At 47.0% G+C, this 24295-nt stretch overlaps 1 protein-coding gene across 2 annotated transcripts in view; it reads left to right on the forward strand.

The window, feature by feature from the left end:
* The window catches only part of STAG2 (stromal antigen 2), a 3222550-nt gene that overhangs the window by 1526938 nt on the left and 1671317 nt on the right, over positions 1-24295 (forward strand). For both annotated transcript variants that reach the window (XM_044057319.1, XM_044057321.1), the window contains exon 14: positions 6390-6507. In XM_044057319.1, the coding sequence (XP_043913254.1) occupies positions 6390-6507 (118 nt within the window). The remainder of the gene's footprint in view (positions 1-6389; positions 6508-24295) is intronic.

Consider the following 24295-nt stretch of genomic DNA (forward strand, 5'->3'; position numbering starts at 1 on the left):
AATATTTGTCCTGGAAAACAGCTTTCCTTCTGGCTATTACCTCAGCTTGTAGGGTATCGGAACTACAAGCTCTCATGGCTGTGCAGCCTTTTATCATCTTCCATCAGGACAGAGTTTCCTTACGAACCAACCCGTCCTTTATGCCAAAAGTGGTATCCAGGGTAGCTTTGAATCAGGCTATACACTTACCTACCTTTTATCCTAATCCTCAAAACAAAGGGGAGAGATTACTGCATTCCTTGGACATCCACAGACAACTGCATTATTTGGACAGAACAAAGCCTTTCAGAAAATCAGAACAGCTCTGTGTGTCCTATGCTATAGGAGCTGAAGGAAAGCCAATTTCCAAACAGACAATCTCAAAATGGATAGCCCACTGCATACGCTTTTGCTATTCTTTTCATGGCAAAACTGTACCTACAGGCATCGGATCTCACTCCACAAGGGCCACGGCTACCTCTGCAGCTTTTCTCAGAGGAGTTCCTACCAAAGATATTTTGGAAGCAGCCACTTGGAGTTCTATGCATACCTTCTCCAAGCACTACCACCTTCCACTATACTCCAATATCTAGAGTGGGCTTTGCCACTGCAGTCTTGCAGGGCATTCTGGCTCCTCCTAGTTCAACCTAGTGCCTACCACCCCTTTCTTAGCTTTGGGATTTTACCCATCTGTTATGACTGCAGCTGTATGCACAATGAACATAGTACAGTTTTGTACCTACCATAAATGTAGATGTTCGAGTGCTAATACAGCTGCAGTCCAGGTTTCCCTCCCTCCTTCCCCTCTTGGGACAGACCTATTGGCTAACATCTCCTCATGCAACCTAATTGGGGTATTCATTCTTGATGTATTTGCTTGCACTACTGTATTTTGATTATATGGCATTGCCTTATTACACAAATTTATGTATTGCCTTCCTTTTGGGGGCACCTGACATCTGGGGCAAGAAAAACTGAAGAAAACGGCGTTGGCTGGTTCTTTTATACCCCTGTCGCACTGACGTCCGGGAAGCAGCAACGACAACCGACACCGGACCTAGACTTTTGGAATTCGGCCGACCGAGGACCTGCCTGACGGCAGGAGAACCCATCTGTTATGACTGCAGCTGTATTAGCACTCGAACATCTACATTTATGGTAGGTACAAAACTGTACTTTCTCTACTGATACGGACAGGTGATGGGGTCTTTTCTTAAGGCTCAGATTGAGTTGGAGCTTCTTGTGTCCCCTACACATCAGGCTAGGGGTCCATCTCCTACTCCTTCACTGGCTTCTCCTCGTCCAGTTCACTTGGTTTCGACCCTGTCGCACAGGGGAGGAGACAGGGGTCCCTAGAGGCCATTCTAACTCTGCCCCTTCAGAGTCCCTGACTGCTTCTGCTCAGTCTCCCCCTGGGCAGATGGAGTCCCGGGCCTGAACTATCACCCCAGAGTCTTTGGGTGTTGGCTCCAGACCTATTTTCACAGACCAGTCCCTTCCCCTTGGTGCATTGGCCCTTGACAGCTTGGGCCGGTACTGTCAGGAGGCCAGGAGGCATTGGCTTGCTCTGGTCCCTCCTCACAGGAGGCTTGCCTGCTGGGAGTGCAAATGGGGCTTTGCCCAACCCTTTGGCCTTCCGGGATGTAAAGAGGACTTTTTCCTTCACGAGGGTTTCCTCTCCAGTTTTCCCGGGACCTTCCAGCCCCCCAGAGCGGACTCTTCTCATCCTGTTTCAGGTCAGCCCTCTCAAACTAGCCTTTAGGCAGGAGTCACCCCCCTTTGGGTTCCCTTTTCTTCCTAATTCTCCCCCAAGACTCCCCAATAGGAGGTACCTCTAAAGAGAGGAGACACCTGGATTCTCCTTCAGAGTTGCTCACAGAGGATACGGACCTTGATGAAGGGGATGGGTCCCCTAGATCTCTTCCTGAAGATGTCTCCTTTGGGGGTACATCTTAAAATCCTCCAGCTTAAATGCGGGATGGTCTTCCTTACCCCATCCTCTGAGGAGTCCATATTCCTGAAGGCTTTCAAGACAGGACCATTTACCTCTTGCCCCCACACACACACACACACACACTGATGAACTCTTGGGCTTTCTCCCAAGGAGGGATTAGAAGGAGCCTGATACTGTGAAGCCTGTACCGAAGCATACCGGTAATTTTCTCAGCCCTCCTCCTGACAAATAGTTCTGGTCTAAGGGTGTGCCAGTCGATGCTCTTGTGGTAGCTGCCACCACCAGAAAAGAGCTGGCTGAGCAGAGTACGACTGCTCATTCCCCTTAACCGAGAGTCCCGGGCAGTCGACAGACATGGAAAGCGGGTTTTCTCCTCTGCTACCGTTTATCTGTGGGCACTTAACTACTTGGCACATTTCAACAGACTCCAGAAGGACTTGGTCAAGGAGCTTACCATGTTTCTTTCTGAGTTATTGCTTATCGGGGAGATGAGTAAGGTGTCCCCAAGCTTTCTACACTCACTTCCCTGGCTAATTCCTCGATGAGACTGATTGCCAATGCTGCAGAAGGTGCCTCTCGAGTAGCTGGTTCAGGCATTGCTATTCAGCATCCTGCCTGATTGTGCTTTTGCGGGTTTGAGTCCTTTAAGGTATCCTTCACCAATTCCCCCTTTGACGGTTCTACTCTTTTTGGCCCTTCAGTGAAAGAAACTCACCTGCAGTAAGCAGAAAGGCAAGACCTTGTCTGCTGTGGGAGTCAGGTTTTCTACCACTCAATGCACCTTCTCCAAGACTCAGCGAGGGAGTAGGAGGATGTGGTTTTGCAAGTTGCAGTCTGCCTTTCAAGATGTTCAGGATGAGCCGCCCTCTAGATGGGGAGAGGGTTCAACAGCAGACTTCACCCCAGAGGCAGAGGTGGTCTGCAAAGTCAAGGCTCCAGGGAACCTTTCTTTGGGAAGGCCCCCCCCCCCCCCGCACTCCTGAGGCACTGCTAGACTGTCCTGCTCTGGAGACATTCTGGTGGGTCATTTACCACTGCACACTTTGGCCTGGGCAAATATTGCAAAAGATTGCTGGATGCGAAATGTTATTTCCATGGGCTGTTCTCTTCTCCTTTTCTCAGTGTCCTCCTCCAATCTGGAGATACATCCCTGATGCGCACCACCCTATCAGAGGGAGCCACTTCATATAGAAGTGCTCAAACTTCAGAAGAGAGCCATCCAAGAGGTTCCCCCAGGACAACGAAAGTCCAGAACTTACTCTGTTGTCGTTTTGGTGCCAAAGAAGGCAGGGGACTTGCATCCATTTCTGGACCTCAGTGTGCTAAATCTCTGGCAAGAAGTCCAAGTTCCGGATGCTCACTGTCCAGTCCATCATGCCTCTTTTGCACAAGGACAGTTGGATATGCTCTGTGGATCTCCAGGATGCGTGCTATCATATAAATATTGACTGGCTCCAGGAGACATATCCGCTTTCGCTTAGGGGCGGGCCAATCACTACCAGATCAAGACCCTGCCCTTTGTTCTCATCACAGACCCCTGATGTTAACGAAATGCATGGCAATGGTCACAGCTCATCTGAGACTGCAGGGATTCCAGGTGTTTCCTTACCTCAATGAGTGACTCCTCATAGCTCCCACCAAGCGTCGTCTGGCCGCAGCCAACTCAGTATGTGTTTTGTTTGTTCGATCAGTTAGGGTTTACAGTGAATCTCCCCAAATCGAACCTAATTCCATCCCAAAATTTGGAGTTTATCAGGATTCAGCTGGACACTGTCAGAGATTGCAACACTCCCTCTCTGCTGGGTACATTTCATTAGATCTTGTCTATTGCCTTTTAGATCTGACTTGTCCCCAGGTGTATGTTCCCAGGGCATTGGAGTCCATGCCAGCTATCTGGTGCCATTAGCCAGGTTCTACATGAAGGTTCTCCAGTGGACTCTAGCTGTCCAGTGGTGGTCTTTGTCTCTTCTGATGACAGCTTCGATCTGTCTCACACCAGTGTGCAGGCATCATTTCCTTTGATTGGTTCAGTCAGCTGTCCTCCTAGCAGGCAGACCATTTTCTCACTTTTGCCACCATGACTTCTGATGCTTCCCTGTTGGGGTGGGGAGGCATTACCAGGGAAAACAGTCCAAGGCATGTGGTCCTCCACGGAGACCAAACTGCACATAAATGTACTGGAGATGAGAGCAATCATCCTCATGTTGCTAGCCTTTCAGGACTGCCTTCCTCTGGGTAACACTGCAGTTCACACGGACAACATGGCTGTTGTGTGGTACATCAACAAGCAAGGGGGGCACACGTTCTTATCCGCTTTGTCACAAAGCAGTGAGGCGCTGGGAATGGGCAATGTCCTTGGGGCACTTTCTTCTTGCAATGCACATTCTCTGCAAGTTTAGCGAGGGCAATCCTGAGTCCTTACAAGTGGTCCCTGACTCCTTTAATAGTGAAAGAGATCTTCCTTTACTGGAGTCATCCGAACTATGATCTGTTTGCTTCCCTTCACAATCAGAAATGCAGCAGGTATTTCGCCTTGATTCCCCCGCTCGGGAAGTCCCCCTGGGATGCTCTGGTTCACGATTGGCCTCTGGGTCTCCTTTGCACCTAATGTTCCTATACCTCTCATCCAGAAGAGTGCTTCAGAAAGTTAGACACCTCAAGGCCACCTTGATCCTCATCGCTCCCTTTTGGCCTCTGCAGGTGTGGTTTCCCCTACTGCCATCTCATTTGAAGTACCCCTCTTGGGTACTAGATCCCCTTCCATATCTGATTTCCCACCCTGCCCAATGTCTGACCTCTAGCCTTCAGACTCTGACAGTGTGGTTTGTCCACTTGCAGTAATCTTGAATCAGTCCAGGCTTCCCTCTCCCATCAAGAACATTATTCTAACCTCTCAGAAGTCTTTTACCAGGAAGGTGTATACGAGTAAGTGGAAAAGGTTTTTCATTTGGGCCAAGCAGTGAGATGTGAACCCCTTCTGTGCTTCCATTCAAGACCTCTCACTACTGTTGTCTTCGCTTTGTCAAGAAGGAGCTAGGTTTTCTATTGTCAAAGTGCAGTTGGCGGCTATCTCCAACTTTCTTGTTTGCAAGGAACCTACCTTTTCTTCTCACCTTTGCAAGGCATTTTTGAGGGGTGTTTTACTGCTCCGACCTCCTGTTAAGGAACCTTACCCATCCCTGGGACCTTTCTTTTTTGCTGCAGTCTCTTACACAGAGTCCCTTCGAGCCTGCTGCTACATGAGACAGTTTGTATATCTTGGAAGACTGCCTTTCTGGTAGCCATAACTTCGGCAAAAAGAGTTTGAGTTGCAGGCTCTTTCTATCAAACTGTCTTATGTGGTATTTCATAAAGACAGAATGGCTCTGAGAATAAGGTAGACACAGGATAACACAGATGTCAAGTTATTGTAAATACATAGCTCTCTTTATGGTAAGTGGGACACAACTGTTGTGGTGTGGTGGGAAGGAGCCCAGAATGGAGGTGGGGAAGTAGAGAGGTCCTTTTCACTCCTGTGGAAGTGCTTTGCTTTTGAGGAGTTCTTGAAGCTACTCTCTGTTTACTTGATTGTTTTTTTCTTTACTGTAGCTTCAGGAAGGGATCTGGCCACAGTTGTTTAGTATAGAACTCATTTTCTTTGGCGCTCTCAGGTTTGCCTTCTGGTTATTGCTGTGTTGACAGTCTGCTTTTTTTTCTAGAGTAGCAAGTTTCCCATATGTGCTCTAAGCTGTCTTTTTAGTGGACTTGGGTGGAGGGTACCATTAGTCTGCACTACTACCCTTTGACCATTTATATCTTCTGAGACTCAAGAAGGCTGGCCTTTCTTGGTGAGATTTTCTCCAGGACTCATTTTTCTGAACTCATTTCTGGGTCAGGTGGTTTCTCTTCTGCTGTTGCCTTGGTGGGATGACCCTTCCAGTTATCCTCAACTTTTGGGGTTTTCTTTCTAAACTGAGCAAAATTGATAATTAGCATGTAAATTGTTAAGGAATGAAGCACATGTTATACCAATATACCTGTTTTGCCAGAAGTGGCGTGCAAGGGAGTGAGTGGGTATGATGGCTTTGTTGTGCTTGCATAGTTGAGTCCCGAGATCACATTGCACATTATTTCAGGTAGTCATCCATCAGTGAGGTAGGGAAAGCTCTATAAAGATACTGAATTGATTTGGCGAAAAGGATTAGCTCAGTTATGAGGGACCCGTCAAGAAGCATTGTACTGATAAAGCTGATGTATGGATATATCTGTTCATCTAATGTGAAGTAACTGTAGTAAAATAGGGCTCATGTATGCCAGCACAAAACAAGTTACTTTACAAATTTGGTTTAATCTTGAAGAGCTTTTTTTTTTAGTGTACTGTTGCTACTTGTCTAGGGAAGCCACTGAAGCTAGTTTTGTTTTCCTTGCAGATCTAGGCTGTATGTATAGTTGTTTAAATATGGCATTTTCTTTGTAGTTACATGAGCATGCAGCATACCTTGTGGACAGCATGTGGGATTGTGCTACAGACATTTTGAAGGACTGGGAATGCATGACTGCTTTGCTGTTAGAGGAGCCTCTGAATGGAGAAGAACGTAAGATTTTTTTTCAGTAGTTTTGATCTTGTATATTTTTAAGAAAATGTTATGGTATTTTTGAAACTTGGGTATTTCATAAAAGTCTGAAACATGCCAAAGTTGTAGATATTATATTCTTAAGAGTCCAAGTTTTTGATTTGTGTGTGGTGCTCTGTAAAAGGGATATGCAACTTAAGAGCATTCCTAGCAAGCATTATTTTCTGGAATTCTCTCCTATCAACTTTTTGTACTTGTCTTGGAGCCCTTTCCATAAAAGATTTTACAGTTCCCTTTGTGTTTTTTGTCTACTTCTCTCTACACCTGCTAAGGAGTAGATCGAGTTTATAATTTAGTGATGTAGCATCTGCTGCTGTTTTCCTTTAAGCCCAAAGTATTCTAATTTTTTGTGCAGTTTCTTCCTGCTGTTTAGTCAGAGTTGCTGTTCTCTTACTACTACTGTTAAAGGGATGCTGTAAGATTGCTAGACTCTCTGTGGTATGTATCATGGCAAGCTTCTCCTTGTAATTACTGTTCTACTCTGAATTTAGACTGCTTTTTACAGGTGTGGTTCTCATTAGAGACTTAAGACTTGACAATGGTGTAAATCCTCCTGTTTAAAACGTTTAGTGAAAAGACAGTATTTAGAAGTGTCACGTTTTTGGGTGTGAGGTAGGCTGCCTTCTTTTTGGGGTATGTCTTAGTTTGGCAGCTACCATTGTCCATGTTGGTAGCTGTTGAAAACTACTTTCCTATGTTTAAAAAAGTCGTCTTGACTTTTTGATGAGGTAGAGAATGTAATTTGATTTTTCAGATTTGCCTTTTAATTTTGTAGGATGTCAATAAGTATCCTATATCCCTGATGTTCTTCATGTTTCACTGTTGCAGTCATTACATTTGGGTAATCTGCTTGCAGGTAGCCCTCAGTTGGCCTGATTTACAAAGTCTTGGGTCCTACGTCAGTTGCTGTCCCTTTTTCCATGACGTCAGGTCGTCAGAGGTATAAAACATGCTGCCGACGCCATTACATCAGTCTTTCTTGCCATGCGGTGCCTGAAGCAGAAGCAGTTCGCAGGTGCCGGTCGGCTGACTCCTGAAATTTTCGTTTTCGAGTTTCAGAACCGAAGTCTTCAACTAAAGCTAAGTACCCCGTTGGGGAAACTTTTTCTTGCTCCTTGCTGTTGTCAGTAAAAGTTAATAATTGCATTACTTGTGGAAGGCAAATACCTCATAAAGTTTTTCTTTGGTACTGTATTCCTTGCCTAGGCCCTGACCACGATGTATCTTGCTGTAGGTTTTGTGCTTTATTTAATCAGCACACTATCCTTCGGTATGTTTTCGCCTCTAAATATTTTGGTTCTCGGTTCAATTATCTAGAAATGTCATCTGTTAGCCATCCGACTATTGGGATTCCAAAAAAATGCAAAGATAAAGACAGAGGCCGCCGAGGTCCAAAACTGCCGATAACATTTCTCCTAAGCCAGTCGCCAGTTCACTGGTACTCTGGTGCTTTCGCAGCCCCTGATACCCATTGCAGGCCTCTACTGAGACCCATTTGGAGTCCGGTATGCCACACGATGCTTCAACTATGGAACCCGTGGATGTCTCTCCCTTGGACCGGTCCGGAGCCGCTCTGCAGGCACCGGCTTTTGAGGGTGTATTCAGGCCTACGGACTTGCATATTAAATCGGCGCCTCCTTTACTTAGGCCTAAATCTAGATCCATGTCTAAAAAAACGACGCCCAGGCCACATGCTTAGGCCTCTATGCCTAAAAAACAAATGATAAGAATGGCTGAAGATCCAACTCTAATCAGGGATAGCCAACTTGCCCCCCTTAATAAGAAGCATAGGACTGAAGTTGGAGTCTTATGATCAGGATTGTGTTTTTTTCTAATTCTTCTGATGATCTGGATTTGCCCTTACCTACTTATGAAGATTCTGATGCAGAGGACTCTATTCCCTCTGCTTCCCCTCCTGAGGATTTTTCTTTTGGGGAAACCTTACATACTCTAAGGGAGCATTTCCACTGGGAAAGCCAGGATCTCTCCGATTCAAAAACGAGGCTTAGGGATTTCCTTCTCCTACCTCAGCATAGGCCTTTAGCTATTCCTCCTGTCTTAGACATTGTTGATGATGCTTTTTCGGAATCTAGTTTGGCCCCTGGTTCCCTGCCTACTGCTCCTAGAAAACCTGACAGATAATAGTGTCCCTGAGTCCCACAAGTTCCTTTTCAAAAATCCTATTGCAGATCCAGAGACTATTTCACAGGGGCCCAAGGACATTAAGGCTTCTACTGCTAAAAATCCTACCCATTCTGATAGACTCCAGGGTGCTGGATAAATTGGGTAAGAAGGTTTACACTTCTGCAACCTTGGCCATTAGGGCTTTAAACTGCCAATTTCATGTGTTAAAGTATCAGCAACATGTACTGCTTTGGACTGCTTAAACAGAAAATGATGTTGATTCCTGACTGTGTGGAAAATAAAGAATTACAGGATTTAATGCATTCTGCCGAACAAGTTGGAAAATATACTTTGCAATGTGGATGTTATGTGATCCTATCTCGCCTACATTCTGTACTGATGGGCTCGGAGCCGATCCCTCGGCTCCGACTCGGCACGCTATGCTATAGAGCGAGGCCTCTTATTGGCTGAGCTATTTCTTATCCCAGGATGCACCACCACTAATCCCCCAGATCTCGTTTGCCTCTTACAAGCTAAGACGTTGTCTCAACTTGGCTGGGCTAAGTACTAATTTATTTAGACTTTTCCTGTCAGGAATTTGCTCGTTTTCAACCCAAACGCTGTTTTAACAGCTATTGTGATACGTGTGTGTTTTTGGTGATTTGGTTGAGAAATTTGTCTTTTTCGTTAAGGGAAGGTTTCCCGTTTTAGTTCGAGGGGCCTTCCCCTTTTGCTATTCTAGCGTTTATTTGTGAGTCAAGTACCCGTTTTAGTTAGAGGGTCTTGACCCTCTCTTCCTGTGTTTTTTCTTGTACAACTGTGTTATTGTGACAAAAAAAAAAAAAACTTTATATTTTGAACTTATACTAGCTAGTTTTGGTGTTATCTTAGATAGCTGTGTTATTCTCTTTCGTCATGTCCAAAGAGCATAAACCCTCCGGGTTTAAAAAATGCACGAGGTGTGGTTTTAAGATGTCCGTAACGGACGACCACTCCTCGTGCGTTTATTGTTTAGGCGCCAAGCACCTACAAGAATCATGTAGCGTGTGTCACGCCTTCTCATCAAGAGTCCTCCAGGAGAGGAAAAACAAATTAATCCTTAAGGGGTTAATTAAGCCATCCTTCGAGGAGGCTTTATCTTCTTCTCCCTCTCCTTCAAAAAAGAAGAAAGCGTCGGCTCCGACCAGTCAGTTGGAACAGACTGCCAAAAAACCTAGGCAGACTTCTCCATCGGCTCCACGGACTTCGGAGCCGAGGGCGGAACGGTCTGCCTCGATGCCTCCAGTCTCGACCCTCTGGTTTGGAGCCGAGGACTGGGGCACCGAGGCGGGTCACCTTCATCGGCTCCACTGATATTGGAGCCGATGAGGGTTGCCGGCTCAGACTCTTCCCCTTCGGAGCCGAAGTCCTCATCGGCACCGAGGGAAATTGCCTTGAGATCTCCCTCGGAGCCGATAATTATAGAATCCATTCGGAGCTGGTCCCCTAGTCCTTTGGAGCCGATGGAGAAATCGGTTCGGACCCGATCGGTATCGTCCAGATCATCCAAGATGTCTGATTCGGACATCGACAGGGTGCTCCTAAGACTCTTCCAGTCTCCGGTGTTCCAAAAGTTAGTTTGGGCTCCAGCCCATTCGGCTTCGGAGCCGATGGTCCACCTTGCTACAATGGTTCCTCCTCCAACAGCCACGGCACCGTTGGAGCCGGTGCTAGTGGAACCGGTGGAGGTTTTAGGGTCGGGCCCGACCCTTAGTCCAACTCCGGCTCTTGGGTCGGAGTTCGCACGCTGGACTTCTTCCGTCGGCCCGGGATGCCGGGACTGATGTTTTCGGTCCCAAGCCTTCCTCTCGGTGCGTCGGCTGCGGGGGTGCCGTCTACCGTCGTGGCCACGGAGGTGGGACCCTCCCAGGATTCTGGTGGTCCCGCCTTCAGGGCTATGAGGAGTGCGTTAGCCAAATCATCTTTGGCTACCTCCACGGTCTCCCCAGCTCCTTCCCTGCATACCGAGACTGGGTCTTTGGCAGTCCCCCTGTCCTTAGACAGCGGAGCCCGGGGCCTGAGGTTACCCCCACTGGGGTTTCCCCCCCTCCTGGAGGTCCTTCTGAAGCTTCTTCGGAAGAACCCCCCAGGAAAAGATCGTGCAAGAGGAAGCACTTTGACTCCCCTGATGAGTCTCTTACATCAGACACTGATCTCGATGATGCAGAAGGGTCCCCTAAGTCATCCTCGGATGATGTCTCCTTTGCAGACATCCTGGAAGCCCTTAAACAACGAGGCGGCTGGCAGTCCAAACCCCCTTCTGCTGATGAGTCGGTGTTCCTTAAGGCATTCGGGGCTCAGCCCTCCGCCTCCTGGGTGTCTCTGCCCTTCGACGAGCTCTTGGATTTGATCTGTCGAAGGGAGTGGGAACACCCAGACTCTGTGGAACCGGTGCCTGCTCGTCCGAATAAGTTCCTCTGCACCCCTGAAAAGAGTTTCTAACTAAAGGTGTGGCTGTAGATGCTTTGGTGGTGGCATCTGCTACCCAGCAAGATGTAGCAGAGGCTTCGACGTCCGTCCATCCTCCTAATAAGGAGTCTAGGAGCATGGATCGGTACGGAAAGCGCACCCTAAGTTCAGCGGCCTTTACATTGAGGTCCTTGAACTACCTTACGCACTTTACTAGATTTCAGAGGGATCTGATTAAAGAACTTTCCGATACCCTCTTGGGTAACCTGCCTGAGGAGCTGGCCCAGACGGTTGGCTCTCAGCTGGCTACATTGTCGTCCATTTCAAACTCGTCCATGAGGCTCATTTCTTATGTGGCCAAAGGGGCGAGTAGAGCGGCGGGTACAGGCATTGCTCTACGGAGACAAGCCTGGCTCCGCCTGTGTCATTTCGTGGAGGCCTTTAAGTCTTCCTTTGCCGACGCCTTTGATGGGTCCTCCTGTTTGGACCCAAGGTAAAGGACACACTGACCCGCTGAACAGGAGGGTAAGACTCTGACTGCCGTGGGCACGATTTTCCACTCCCTTCGGCCTTATCCCAAGGCTAAAAGAGGAGGGAAAATGTGGTTCCGTAGATCTCAGAAACCTTACCCTCTCAGCAGGAGGATCCCCTTCCAGAGGCAGGGAGGGGAAATTCTTCCGGAAGACGCCGTCCCAGAGGCGGCAGAGGCCCTCGCAACACTGGAGACCGCGAGTCCTTTCGTGGCTCTTCAACCTTTCACAGTCCCTGAGGGATTGCCCGACTGTGCAGCTCCGGAGCCAGTCGGGGGTCGCTTTTCGAATCGCTTAAAAGCCTGGGAAGGTATCACTCAGGACCGATGGGTGCTTCGAATTATCGCCGGAGGTTACACCATCCCTTTCTCTCATTCGCCACCTCAGTCCAAAAAAATCCCGGACCCGCCACCCAGTCAACGGGATACTGCAGCCTCAGAAGTTTCAAAGCTGCTGCAAAAAGGAGTCATCCAACTGGTCCCCGCAGACCAGATCGGATTAGGGACTTACTCAAGATTCTTTTTGGTGCCAAAAAAGACCGGGGACTTGAGGCCCATTTTGGACCTCAGCATTCTAAACCATTCAGTCAGAAAGTCCAAGTTCCGAATGGTCACCCTACAAACCATTCTCCCATTGCTGGAGAAAGGTGTTTGGATGTGCTCCATAGATCTCAAGGACGCTTATTACCATATCATGGTACATCAAGCGTCCAGGAGACATCTGCGCTTCAGCCTAGGAGGCAGTCATTTTCAGTTCCGCGCACTGCCCTTTGGTCTCACCACAGCCCCCAGGGTGTTCACCAAGTGTTTGGCAGTCGTGACTGCTCACCTGAGAAGTCTAGGATTCCACGTGTTTCCATATCTAGACGACTGGCTCCTAACTGCCACCTCCAAGCATCTACTACTGCGGAGCCTACAAGCCACTATATCACTGGGCAATTCCCTTGGAATCACCTTCAATTGGCCAAAGTCTGTGTTGCTGCCATCTCAACGAATAAGATTCATAGGGGTAGAGATAGACTCAAACCGAATGCGGGTCTATCTACCTACAGACAGAATACAAACCATACAGACTCAAGTTCGAGCCTTACTTTCCAGGTCCTAAGCCCCAGCCAGAATGGTCCTGCAGCTATTGGGATCCATGTCCGCCACGGTTCTTCTGGTCCCCTTGGCAAGGTTGCACATGAGAATTCTCCAGTGGCTTCTTTCAGCTCAGTGGTCCTTTCAGGAACTCCCTCTCAGTCACCCCATATGGATCACGGAAACCTGCAAACGGGACCTTCGCTGGTGGCTAGTGCCCTCCAATTTGGATCAGGGACGACACTTTGTTCCACCTCCAACTGCGGCCACTGTGACCACGGACGCCTCCCAGATGGGGTGGGGGGGGGCATTCCCTGGGCAGGTCAGTCCAAGGCAAATGGCACCCAGAGGAGACCCTACTTCATATCAACATCCTAGAAATGAGGGCGGTGCTTCTGTCCCTTCAAGCCCTTCACGATTACCTCCCTCAGGGCGTAATTGCCGTTCACTCAGACAAACATGTCAGTTGTCTGGTACCTGAACAAACGGGGAGGGACCAGATCCTATCCCCTTTGCAGAGAGGCCATGAGAGTCTGGGAATATGCAGTCTCTACCAAACGCTTTCTACTGGCTACTCATATCCCGGGCAAGTCCAATGTGATAGCCGACAGACTGAGCAGAGCCATCCTCTCTCCTCACGAATGGTCTCTGAACATGACAGTTGCAAGTCAGATTTTCAGCAAATGGGGAGTTCCGTGTTGCGACCTCTTCGCGACTCCACTGAATGCGAAGTGCAAAAAATTCTTCTCCCTAACCCCGGCTCCGGGAAGAGCCCCATGGACGCACTAGCCCGGCCTTGGCCTACCGGCTTGCTTTATGCCTTCCGCCCAGTTGCTCTCCTTCCCAGGGTGATCCAAAAGGCATCTCTCTTGGGGAGCAAAATGATCTTAGTTGCTCCTTACTGGCCTCGTCAAGTATGGTTTCCCTGTCTTCGGAAATATGCTCTGGAAGGTCCATGGTTCCTGGATCAGATCCCAGACCTTTTGGTTCATCAGTCGGGACTATTCCACCAGTCCCTGCACACCTTAAAATTGACGGCTTGGCTCCTCCTCTTCCGACTATAGTCAGGAGTCATACATTGGATCCAGAAGTTGTACACATATTATCTTCGGCCCATAAGTCTGCTACAAAGAAACTGTATTCTAGCAAATGGAAAAGATTTGCTATTTGGGCTCAACTCCGGGGCCTGGATCCCATCACTATTCCCGTAGCAGAAGTACTAAAATTTTTAACTTCTCTTTTCAATCAAGGCTCTTCAGTCTCTACCATCAAGGTTCAATTGGCAGTGATTTCCAATTTTCACGAATCTATAAACCCACCTTTAATGAGCAACAGATTGTGTAAGACCTTCTTGAAAGGTGCTGCGCTTTTAAGACCTCCGATTTCTCATCCTGCTCCTCCATGGGATCTCGATGTGTTGTTACGCGCCTTAACTTCCTCCCCCTTCGAACCGGCAGCTACATGTGATCTAAAATTTCTATCGTGGAAGACTGCTTTTCTGGTGGCGATTACTTCTGCCAGAAGAGTTTCAGAGCTTCAAGTTTTGTCTGTAAAACCCCCGTACTTGGTTTTTCACAAAGACAGAGTATCTCTCAGGCCAAATCCTTCCTTTGTCCCTAAAGTTTGTTCCAGTTTCTGCCTACAACAGTCGTTAGAACTTCCAGTTTTTTTTCCAAAATATTCTAACAAAGCGGAATTCATATTCCACACATTAGATGTCCACAGGCAGTTGCGCTTTTATTTAGACAGGACCAAACAAACAAGGAAAACAGATCAGTTGTTTGTATCCTTTGCAGACAATAAATTGGGCAAAGCTGTCACAAAGGTCACTATTGCCAAATGGATCAGGGACTGTATTACTCAAGCTTATTCTTATTCTAACAAAGAGCTTTACCACCTCTGTCAAAGCTCATTCTACAAGGGCTATGGCTACTTCGATAGCATTTCATTCTAAGCTTGCCATTAGTGACATTTGTGCTGCGGCTACATGGTCTTCCCCGCACACTTTCATTTCCCACTACAAATTGGATGTAGCATCTAGAGGACGAGCTTCATTTGGTTCCACAGTGCTCAGGAGTGTTTTCCAATGAGCCACCCAGGATTTAGGTGCTAGGGACGCTGTCCCATCAGTACAGAATGTAGGCGAGATAGGATCACATAACATCTTTTAGTTATGTACTTACCATAACTTTAGATGTTTGGGATCCATCTCGCCTACATTCTTAATAACCCACCCTCCTTCCCCCTTCCTTGGAGATCAGAGGATATCAGAAGGTCCGAATCCTGTTGTTTCATCTTGAAACATCTAACAATGTTATATAAACAAGTTGTGCATGTGTGCATGAATGCGGACAAACAAGATCTGGGGGATTAGTGGTGGTGCATCCTGGGATAAGTAATAGCTCAGCCAATAAGAGGCCTCGCTCTATAGCATAGCGTGCCGAGTCGGAGCCGAGGGATCGGCTCCGAGCCCATCAGTACAGAATGTAGGCGAGATGGATCCCAAACATCTAAAGTTATGGTAAGTACATAAATAAAAGTTTTGATTCATTAGAGGCCTCTTGCAGGGCTGCTGTTACTGGGTCTGTGCTCAGAAGGCATGCTTGGCTTAAGGAGAGCAGTCTTTGACTGATCATGTTAAAGCTAAATTGTTGGATGCTCCTTTAAATTAGGACCGCCTGTTTGGAACAAGACTGAGGAAGATGTCCTTCAAGGATGCATTTGCAGTCATAACATATGGGTTGTCCTGCCTCAGGCAGCCCTTCGGTCGGCCGGATTCCAAAGTCTGGGTCTGGCCTCGGCTGATGTCGGACTTTCCCCGACGTCAGAGCGTCTGGGGTATAAAAGCATCAGCCGACGCCATTTTCCTCAGTCTTTCTTGCCGCGCGGTGCCCGAAGCAGAAGCTGTTCGCAAGTGCCGGTCGGTCAGATCCAGTGATTTCAGCTACCAAGACTTGAAAAGCTAAGTACCCGTTGGGGACTCTTTCTTGCCTCAGCCGATGTCAGACAAAGTAAATAATTGTTTAACTTGTGGGAAACAAATACCTCATAAGGATTTCCATTCTTACTGCCTTCCTTGCTTAGGCCCAGACCACGACGTATCGGCCTGTTTAGCCTGTGCCTCCTTCAACCGACGAACTCTTAGACGTCGGTCGGAGTTTGCAGAGGAATTTTTTGGAGCCGCTTTTGCTTATAAAATGCCGTCGGAGACTCGACTTCGCATATGGTCAAAAACGCAAGGAAAAGGACAGACACTCATGCCCGTGGTTTCGGCTGAAACCACGTTAGGCTTCCGCGAGTGTCTCTGTTTCGGCCGAAACAGAGTCCTCGGCGATTCCTTCTTCCGAAACCATACTTCCGACCACCGAGGCCCGAGAGGCCCCGGCTGAGTCGGCTTCAGAACTACCTACCGAAGCTAGTGTTCAGGAATTGTCCGACACCATACCTTTGGACATTTCTACTCCTGCACGTGGGGCAGCTAGGCCCCCTGCTTCCATGCCCATTAAGGCCTTTTCAAGGGCTAAAGCTGCCAAACATTCAAAAGCTTTGCCTACCAAATCTACCTCCCAGAGGCCTTCCTCTAGTTCACAGATCCTCAGCCTTGCTGAGGACCTTATTTCCTTAATTAGGAAACCTCCTCCAGACAAAAGGCCCAGGACTGACCCCTCTGATCCACACTCCTCAGATTATTCCACGGATGGATCTGAGTTGTCAGACCACCAGGAAGGGGCTTACTCGCCTTATGAGGATTCATTTTCAATGGCAAGGTCAGGATTTCTCTGTTTCTAGAAAAAGATTAAGGACCTTTTTGCATTTGCCTCAGCATAGGCCCTTAGCTATACCTCCTGTTCTGAATGTAATTGATGACGTGTACAATGATGTCAGTACAGCCCCTGATACTCTCCCTCCGGCCCCTGCCAAACCTGACAGATACTACAGGGTCCCGGATTCTCATTTCCATTTGTATAAAGCCCATTCTGCAGACCGAGAAACTATTTCTCAGGGCCCTAAAGGGGTTGCGGCCGCTACTGCCAAAAATCCTCTACCTTCTGACAGAGAGTCTAGAGCTTTAGAGAGATGGGGAAAGAAGGTGTATACTTCTGCAACTCTTTCTGTCAGGGCATTAAACTGTCAATTTCATATGATACAGTACCAGGAGTATTTGTTAGATGAACTGAATAAGAAACTTTCTTCTCCTGAACCCCTAGACCGTAAATCCCTTCAGGATTTGGTACACAACTCACAACAGGTTAGTAATCATTTCTTAAAATGTGGCTATGATGCACTGGAGGCTTCATTTACATCAGCTATGACTGGGGCAGTTATTCGTAGGCATGCCTGGCTGAAGGAGCAATCTTTGCCAGACCATGTCAAAGCTAAACTCCTGGATGCTCCAATGGAGAAACAAAATTTATTTGGCTCCTCTGCTCAGGAGATCTTAAAAAAGGTTGAAGAAAAGGCAAAATCTGTGCAAACAGTTAAAGATTTCCTGCAAGTTCAACCACCGAGATTCAGCAGAAACTGGCCTACTAAGAATTGGTCCTTTCCAGACTCGGACAGAGCCCAGAGAGGCAGGAACAGGCGCCCTAGAGGCAGAGGTCAATCGAAGGGCTCCTACAGAGGCCATCAGTGGCAGCCTGCCAACCAGAGGAGTAGTGCAACAGCAACAACAACTACTACACCAGGACAGGGTCAATGACTTAACTCTGATTCCGCCTACCAGGGATCAACTAGAAGCACTCTTGGGCGGAAAGCTGGCTTTATTCTCAAAAAACTGGCATATCACAAAGGATACAAGGACACTGCAAATAATAGACAAAGGATACAGGTTCCACTTTCACACTTTGCCAAAGAGGCGGAATGCCAAACCTTCCACCAAATCAGAGGGCAGAGGCTTTAAAACAAATCAGCAATTTACTTCAGATGAAAGCTATAGAAAAGGTACCATGTTCAGAACAAGGCCAAGGATTTTACTCCAGACTATTCCTTGTACCAAGAAAAGAAAATCAATGGAGGCCTATTCTCGACCTGTCCGCACTGAACACTTATCTCATTGTGCCAAAATTCAAAATGCTGACCCTACAGCAACTTCTTCCCATGTTGGGCAAGGAGTCTTGGCTGGTGACTCTAGATCTCAAGGAGGCATACCTGCACGTCCCTATTTGACCAAACTGCAGAAGACACCTCAGATTTCTTGCAGGATCAGAGCATTATCAATTCTCAGCATTGCCCTTTGGCTTATCTACTGCGCCCAGAGTATTCACGAAATGCCTGGCATTAGTAATTGCACATTGCAGACTACAGGGAATTCAAATTTACCCATACCTGGACGACTGCCTAATACAAGCGGACAACAAGGAAAATTTGATAAAGGACTTGGCCTATGCCATACACCTGCTACAGACCTTGGGATACACAGTCAACATCCAAAAGTCAAGACTAGTACCATCCCAAAGGATAACCTTTTTGGGTGCAGATCTGGACACAACCACCCAAATGGCCTTTCTCACAGAAGAAAAACAAAAACAACTTCCAGATTACTTCATGATTCTGACAAGACCAACTCGGCTTACTGCAAGGAAAATCCTGCAGGCCCTGGGTTACATGGCATCCTGCATAATTCTAATACCGCATGCCAGGCTGCATATGAGGAAATTACAATGGTACCTCCGGAGTGTATGGTCTCGGCACAGTCACAGTTTAGAAACCATCATACCAATCATTCCATGCCTTCAAAAGGAATTCCTGTGGTGGGCTTAGGCCTGCCAGTCCAACAGAGGGTTGCCTTTCAACAAACCAAAACCAAGGCAGACCATCACCACGGACGCCTCAGACCGAGGATGGGGAGCACACATGGAGGACAAATGTATCCAAGGACTATGGCCTCAAGGACAGCTAAACATGCACATAAACCAAAAGGAAATGCTGGCAGTGAGGCATGCAATCAAGGCTTTCAAACCCTTCCTCCAACAAGGACACCTGCTAATAAGGACAAACAACACCACGGTCATGTGGTACATAAACAAGCAGGGAGGCACACATTCCTACCCTCTATGCCGGATGGCTATGAATTTGTGGGAACTATGCCTGAATCTCAATATCCAACTACAGGCCCAATTCGTGCCAGGGAAAGAAAATGCACTGGCGGACAGCTTAAGCAGAACTACCATGGATGCACATGAATGGATGCTGCACCCAGACATCTTCCAACTCATAGCGAAGACATGGGAAATGCCGGAGATAGATTTGTTCGCCTCCTCACTCAACAATCAACTGAAGACGTTCTGCTCAAGGACATACCACCCACAAGCTTGGAGGGTGGACTCTCTCTTTCAGCTGGACAGCCCTAACAGTATATGCCTTCCCACCTCTCCCATTGATGTACAATGTTCTACTGAAGATTAGGGAGGGACAGCCAAAAGTGATACTAATAGCTACGGACTGGCCAAGACAACACTGGTATCCATTGTTGAGATGCATGTCTCAGGCAAAATCATGGCCTCTCCCCCTATGGCCTCTTCTTCTGACGCAGAACAATTTCAAGACCCTGCATCCCAACTTGAAAACATTGCAGCTAACTGCCTGGAAAATTCCTTAAATCCCAATAAAACTGTTTCATCTCAAAGGGTGAAGGACATTATCCTGGAGGCTCGCAGGCCTTCCACAAGGAAGACATACTCAGCTAAATGGAAGATATTTCTCATTTGGAGCACATCAAAGAGCACAGATGTTACAGTGGCAAACCTAACACATATCCTAGAATACTTAGCAGAATTGTTCCACAATGGCCTGTCCTATTCTTCCATTAAGATTCATGCTTCAGCAATTTCAGCAGAATACAATGTGGATCCACCTATCTTCTCACACCCTCTCCTCAGACAATTTCTGAGAGGGATCAAAAATATTAAACCTCCAAGAAGACCCCCTCTACCTGCCTGGGATCTCAACTTTGTGCTGGAGAAACTGACACTTCCTCCTTTTGAACCAGCAGCATCAGCGGATCTACAGTTTCTATCTTGGAAAACTGCATTCCTTCTGGCAATCACTTCAGCAAGAAGAGTATCTGAGTTACAAGCATTAATGGCAGTGCAGCCTTTTCTTATTTTCCACCAGGACAGGGTGTCACTAAGAACCAATCCTACTTTTATGCCAAAGGTCATGTCTAGGGTATCCTTGAACCAAGCTATTCACTTGCCTACGTTCTTCCCTAATCCACAGAATAGAGGGGAAAAACTTTTGCACACCCTGGATATACACAGACAACTACGCTACTACTTGGACAGAACAAAAACTAGCAGAAAAACTGACCAACTTTTTGTAGCATATGCAACTGGGGTGCAAGGAAGAGCAATTTCCAAACAGACAATTTCAAAATGGATAGGAAATTGCATTTGCTTTTGCTACTCCTTTCATGGAAAGACAGTTCCTGAAAATATCAGGCCTCACTCCACAAGGGCCACGGCCACCACTACAGCCTTCCTACGGGGGGTGGCTACCAAGGACATTTTAGAAGCTGCTACTTGGAGCTCTGTGCATACATTTGCCAAGCATTACAATCTACCTTTATACTCTAGATCCAGAGCAGGGTTTGCAACTGCAGTCCTTCAGGGGATCTTAACTACACCATCCTTTTCTTAGTACCGCCTCCCCCAGATTGGCTATGGTATTCTAGCCATATGTTATGACTGCAGATGCATCCTTGAAAGACATAGTACAGTTATGTACCTACCATAAATGTAGATGTCCGATAGGTATGCATCTGCAGTCAGGATTACCCTCCCTCCTTCCCCTCTGTGGTATTCCTAGGGTGCTTACCCCTCTTTTAGCTAGCTGGGGGAATCTATTATGGTGTATTTGTTTGTTTATACATGTATATAATTTGCAAATGTTTGGAACTTTTCAGCATTTATCCAAATTTAGCCTTCCTAGAGGGCACCTGGCATCTGGGGCAAGAAAAACTGAGGAAAATGGCGTCGGCTGATGCTTTTATACCCCAGACGCTCTGACGTCGGGGAAAGTGCGACATCAGCCGAGGCCAGACCCAGACTTTGGAATCCAGCCGACTGAAGGGCTGCCTGAGGCAGGACAACCCATATGTTATGACTGCAGATGCATACCTATCGGACATCTACATTTATGGTAGGTACAAAACTGTATTTTCTTAAGATGGAAGATAAAGCTAAATCTATGCAAACTGTTAAAGATTTTTTTACAAGTGCAGCCTCCTAGTTTTAGTAGGGACTGGCCCTCTAAGAATAGGTCCTTTCCAGCCCATTCCAGGTCTTCTCAAGCCAAACCCAGACACAGCAAAAACCCCAGGTTACAGTCCCAGGGGACTCGAAGATCTAAGCAGTGGGGGGCCTCCACTTCCAAATCTGGGCATAATAAGACTCCAGTGTAAGGATGTAGCTAGCAAGTTAGGCTTGTGCCAGGCAAGCAAGTATGATAGTCCCAAATGAAAAAATGCCAGCACCTTGGAGAGTCAAACAATTAGGTTTATTTTAACTTCAAAAAGTAGTAGACTACTGAGGAAAGCTTTGAGCTGAAACCGGTCTAGTTATCAGCTTTTTGAAGTTAAAATAAACCTAATTGTTTGACTCTCCAAGGTGCTGGCATAATAAGACTCCCCCCTATGGTAAACTGTCTCATTGACTTCCTTTTAAAATTTCCAAGCACTTATCTGACTGCCCCTTTGGGGGGGGGGGATATTGCTCTTCATGCAAAGAATTGGGAGCTTATTACCCAGGACAAATGAGTTTTAAATAGTGTCCCAGGGATACAGATTTCACTTCCTCACGTTGCCGACACCAATTGAGTGGCCAGACCTACCCCCAAATCAGTAGGCAGAGGCCCAAAAACAAGTACTTTTTCTCTTAAGCATGGGGGCTATTCAGCTAGTACCAGAAGAGGAAAAGGGACAAGGTTTCTACTCGAGACTTTTCCTTGTACCCAGAAAAGATAATTCATGGCTTCCTATCCTGGACCTGTGTACTCCACACATCTTTTTGGGGATTTCAAAATTCAAGATGCTGACTCTTCACCATTTACTTCCTACGGTAGGCAAAGATGCCTGGTTGGCAACGCTAGATTTAAAAGAAACATTACCAGCACATCCCAGTCAGGGAATCCTGCAGAAGATACCTACGCTTCAAAGCAGGCTTACATGCACTATATCAGTTCTCTGCACTGCATTTTGGCTTATCTACTGCACCCAGGGTATTCACAAAGTGCCTCGCTCCAGTTACTGCATTTTGCAGGCAAAGAAATATTCAAATATATCCATACTTGGATGATTGTCTAATTCAGGCAGAAAACCAGGCCATATTTCTAAATCATCTGGCGTTCGTAAAAAAGGTTCTAACTTGTCTGGGGTACACCATAAACAAAAAGAAATAACTGGTACCCTCTCAACAGATTACAATCCTGGGTGCAAGCTTGAATACAACTGCCCAGATTGCTTTCCTCACGCCAGAGAAGCAAATTCATTTGGTAACTTAATTCAGACAAGTGGCCACAAAAACCCTGCTATCTGCAAGACAATTACTGCAAGCTTTGGGGTTCATGGCCTCCTGCATTCTTCTAATTCCATATACAAGACTGCATGTGAGGAAACTACAGTGGTACTAAGTCTTTGAAGTCAACATTGTCACAGCCTGGAAACAATGATTCCTATCAGACCTTGCCTACGCCTGGATTTCTTATGGTGGGTAGAGGCCTGCCACCAAAACAAGGGACTGCCATTCACACTACCTCCTGCTGCCCAAACCCTAACTACAAATGCATCAGACTGCATGGGGGGCTCACCTGGCAGGGAAGTGGAATCTGGGCAAATGGAACCCAAATCAAATGCACCTACATATCAATCAAAAAGAAATGTTAGCTGTACAGAATACTCTGACAGTCTTCAAGGACTACATTCGTCCAGGACAACTAATGGTAAAGACGGACAACACCATGGTTATGTGGTACATAAACAAGCAGGGAGGTACACATTCCTACCCCCCTCTGCGGACTAGCCATGGCTTTGTGGAACATGGCCTTGAGCTACCAAGTGTACCTACAAGCTCAATTCCTGCCATGAAAATTGAATACACTGGCAGACGGACTAAGCAGAAGTCTCATGGACCCACACGAGTGGAAACTGGGACCACGGATTTTCAACATGACAAGCAAATGGGGGAGCCCAGACACAGATCTTTTTGCCTCCCCCCGGAACTACCAGTTGGACAAATTTTGCACAAGGACTCCCCACAAAAAAGCCTGGAAAGTGGATGCTCTGTCCTTCAGCTGCAAAACCCTATCAGTCTGTGCCTTACCCCTCTGCCTCTGCTCTCCAAAGTTCTGCTAAAAGTTAAATAGGACAAACCAAGAATGATTTTGATTGCTCTAGACTGGCCACACCAACACTGGTACCCATGCTTGCGCAGTGTCACAAATATCTCCCTGGCACCTGTCTCAGACAACTTCCTTGCTGTCTCAGCAGGAGAACCAAATTCTGCACCCTCAGCTTCCAACATTGAGCCTTGCAGCTTGGCTAATCACTTAAATTCACCCTTAGCATCCCTCAGCAAACCTGTGATGGATATCATCTTTGAGGCGAGAAGACCTAGTGCTAGAAAATCTTATGCTGACAAATGGAAAAGATTCTGTGGCTGGAACCAATCTTTAGGGATGAGCACAGCAGTGCCCAATTTACCTCAGATTTTACAATACTTAACTGAGATGCTTCACAAGGGCCTGTCTTTTTCCTTTATTAAAATCCACGCTTCAGATGTTTCAGCTCACTATAACACAGAACCCACCCTTCTCTTCTCATCTTCTGCTCAAGCAGTATCTCAGAGGGGCACAGAACTTGAGACCACCCAGGAGAGCTCCTACCCCTGCCTGGGACCTTAACTTTGTTTTGGAGAAGCCCATTCTGCATCCTTTCGAGCCAGCTGCTATTGCAGACTTAAAATTTCTTTCTTGGAAAACAGCCTTCCTTTTAGCAATCACTTGAGTTAGAAGGATATCTGAATTACAGGCCCTTATGGCAATGGAGCCTTTCATCATCTTTCATGTGGACATGGTATCTGAGGACCAATCCGTCCTTCATGCCCAAGGTGGTTCAATCAGTCCATTCATTTGCCAACCTTCTTTCCCAATCCACAAAACAAAGGGGAACAGATTCTGCATTCCGTGGATGTGCACAGAAAACTTAGATTCTACTTGGACAGAACTAAATTTTGAAGAAAATCTGAACAAATGTTAGTAGCCTTTGCTGCTGGGGCAGAGGGGAAGGCTGTTTCAAAACAAACCATTTCTAAATGGATAAGCCATTGCATTCATTTATAAGCACCATGGAAAACCTATCCCCCAGGGGATCAGATCTCACTCCACCAGGGTTGCATCTACTTCTGCAGCCTTCCTACCAGGGATATTCTAGAAGCTGCTACCTGGAGTTCTGTACATATTTTCACCAAGCATTATCAATTACCAATTTTCTCTAAATCCAGAGCTGGCTTTGCCACTGCTGTCTTTCAGGGCCTTATAGCTGGTCCTAATGCTGTGTAAATTCCTCCTCCCAAC

The sequence above is a fragment of the Protopterus annectens genome, chromosome 15.part0 (assembly GCF_019279795.1).
Source record: "Protopterus annectens isolate FY-2018-M chromosome 15.part0, PAN1.0, whole genome shotgun sequence".
Lineage (NCBI taxonomy): Eukaryota > Metazoa > Chordata > Ceratodontiformes > Protopteridae > Protopterus > Protopterus annectens.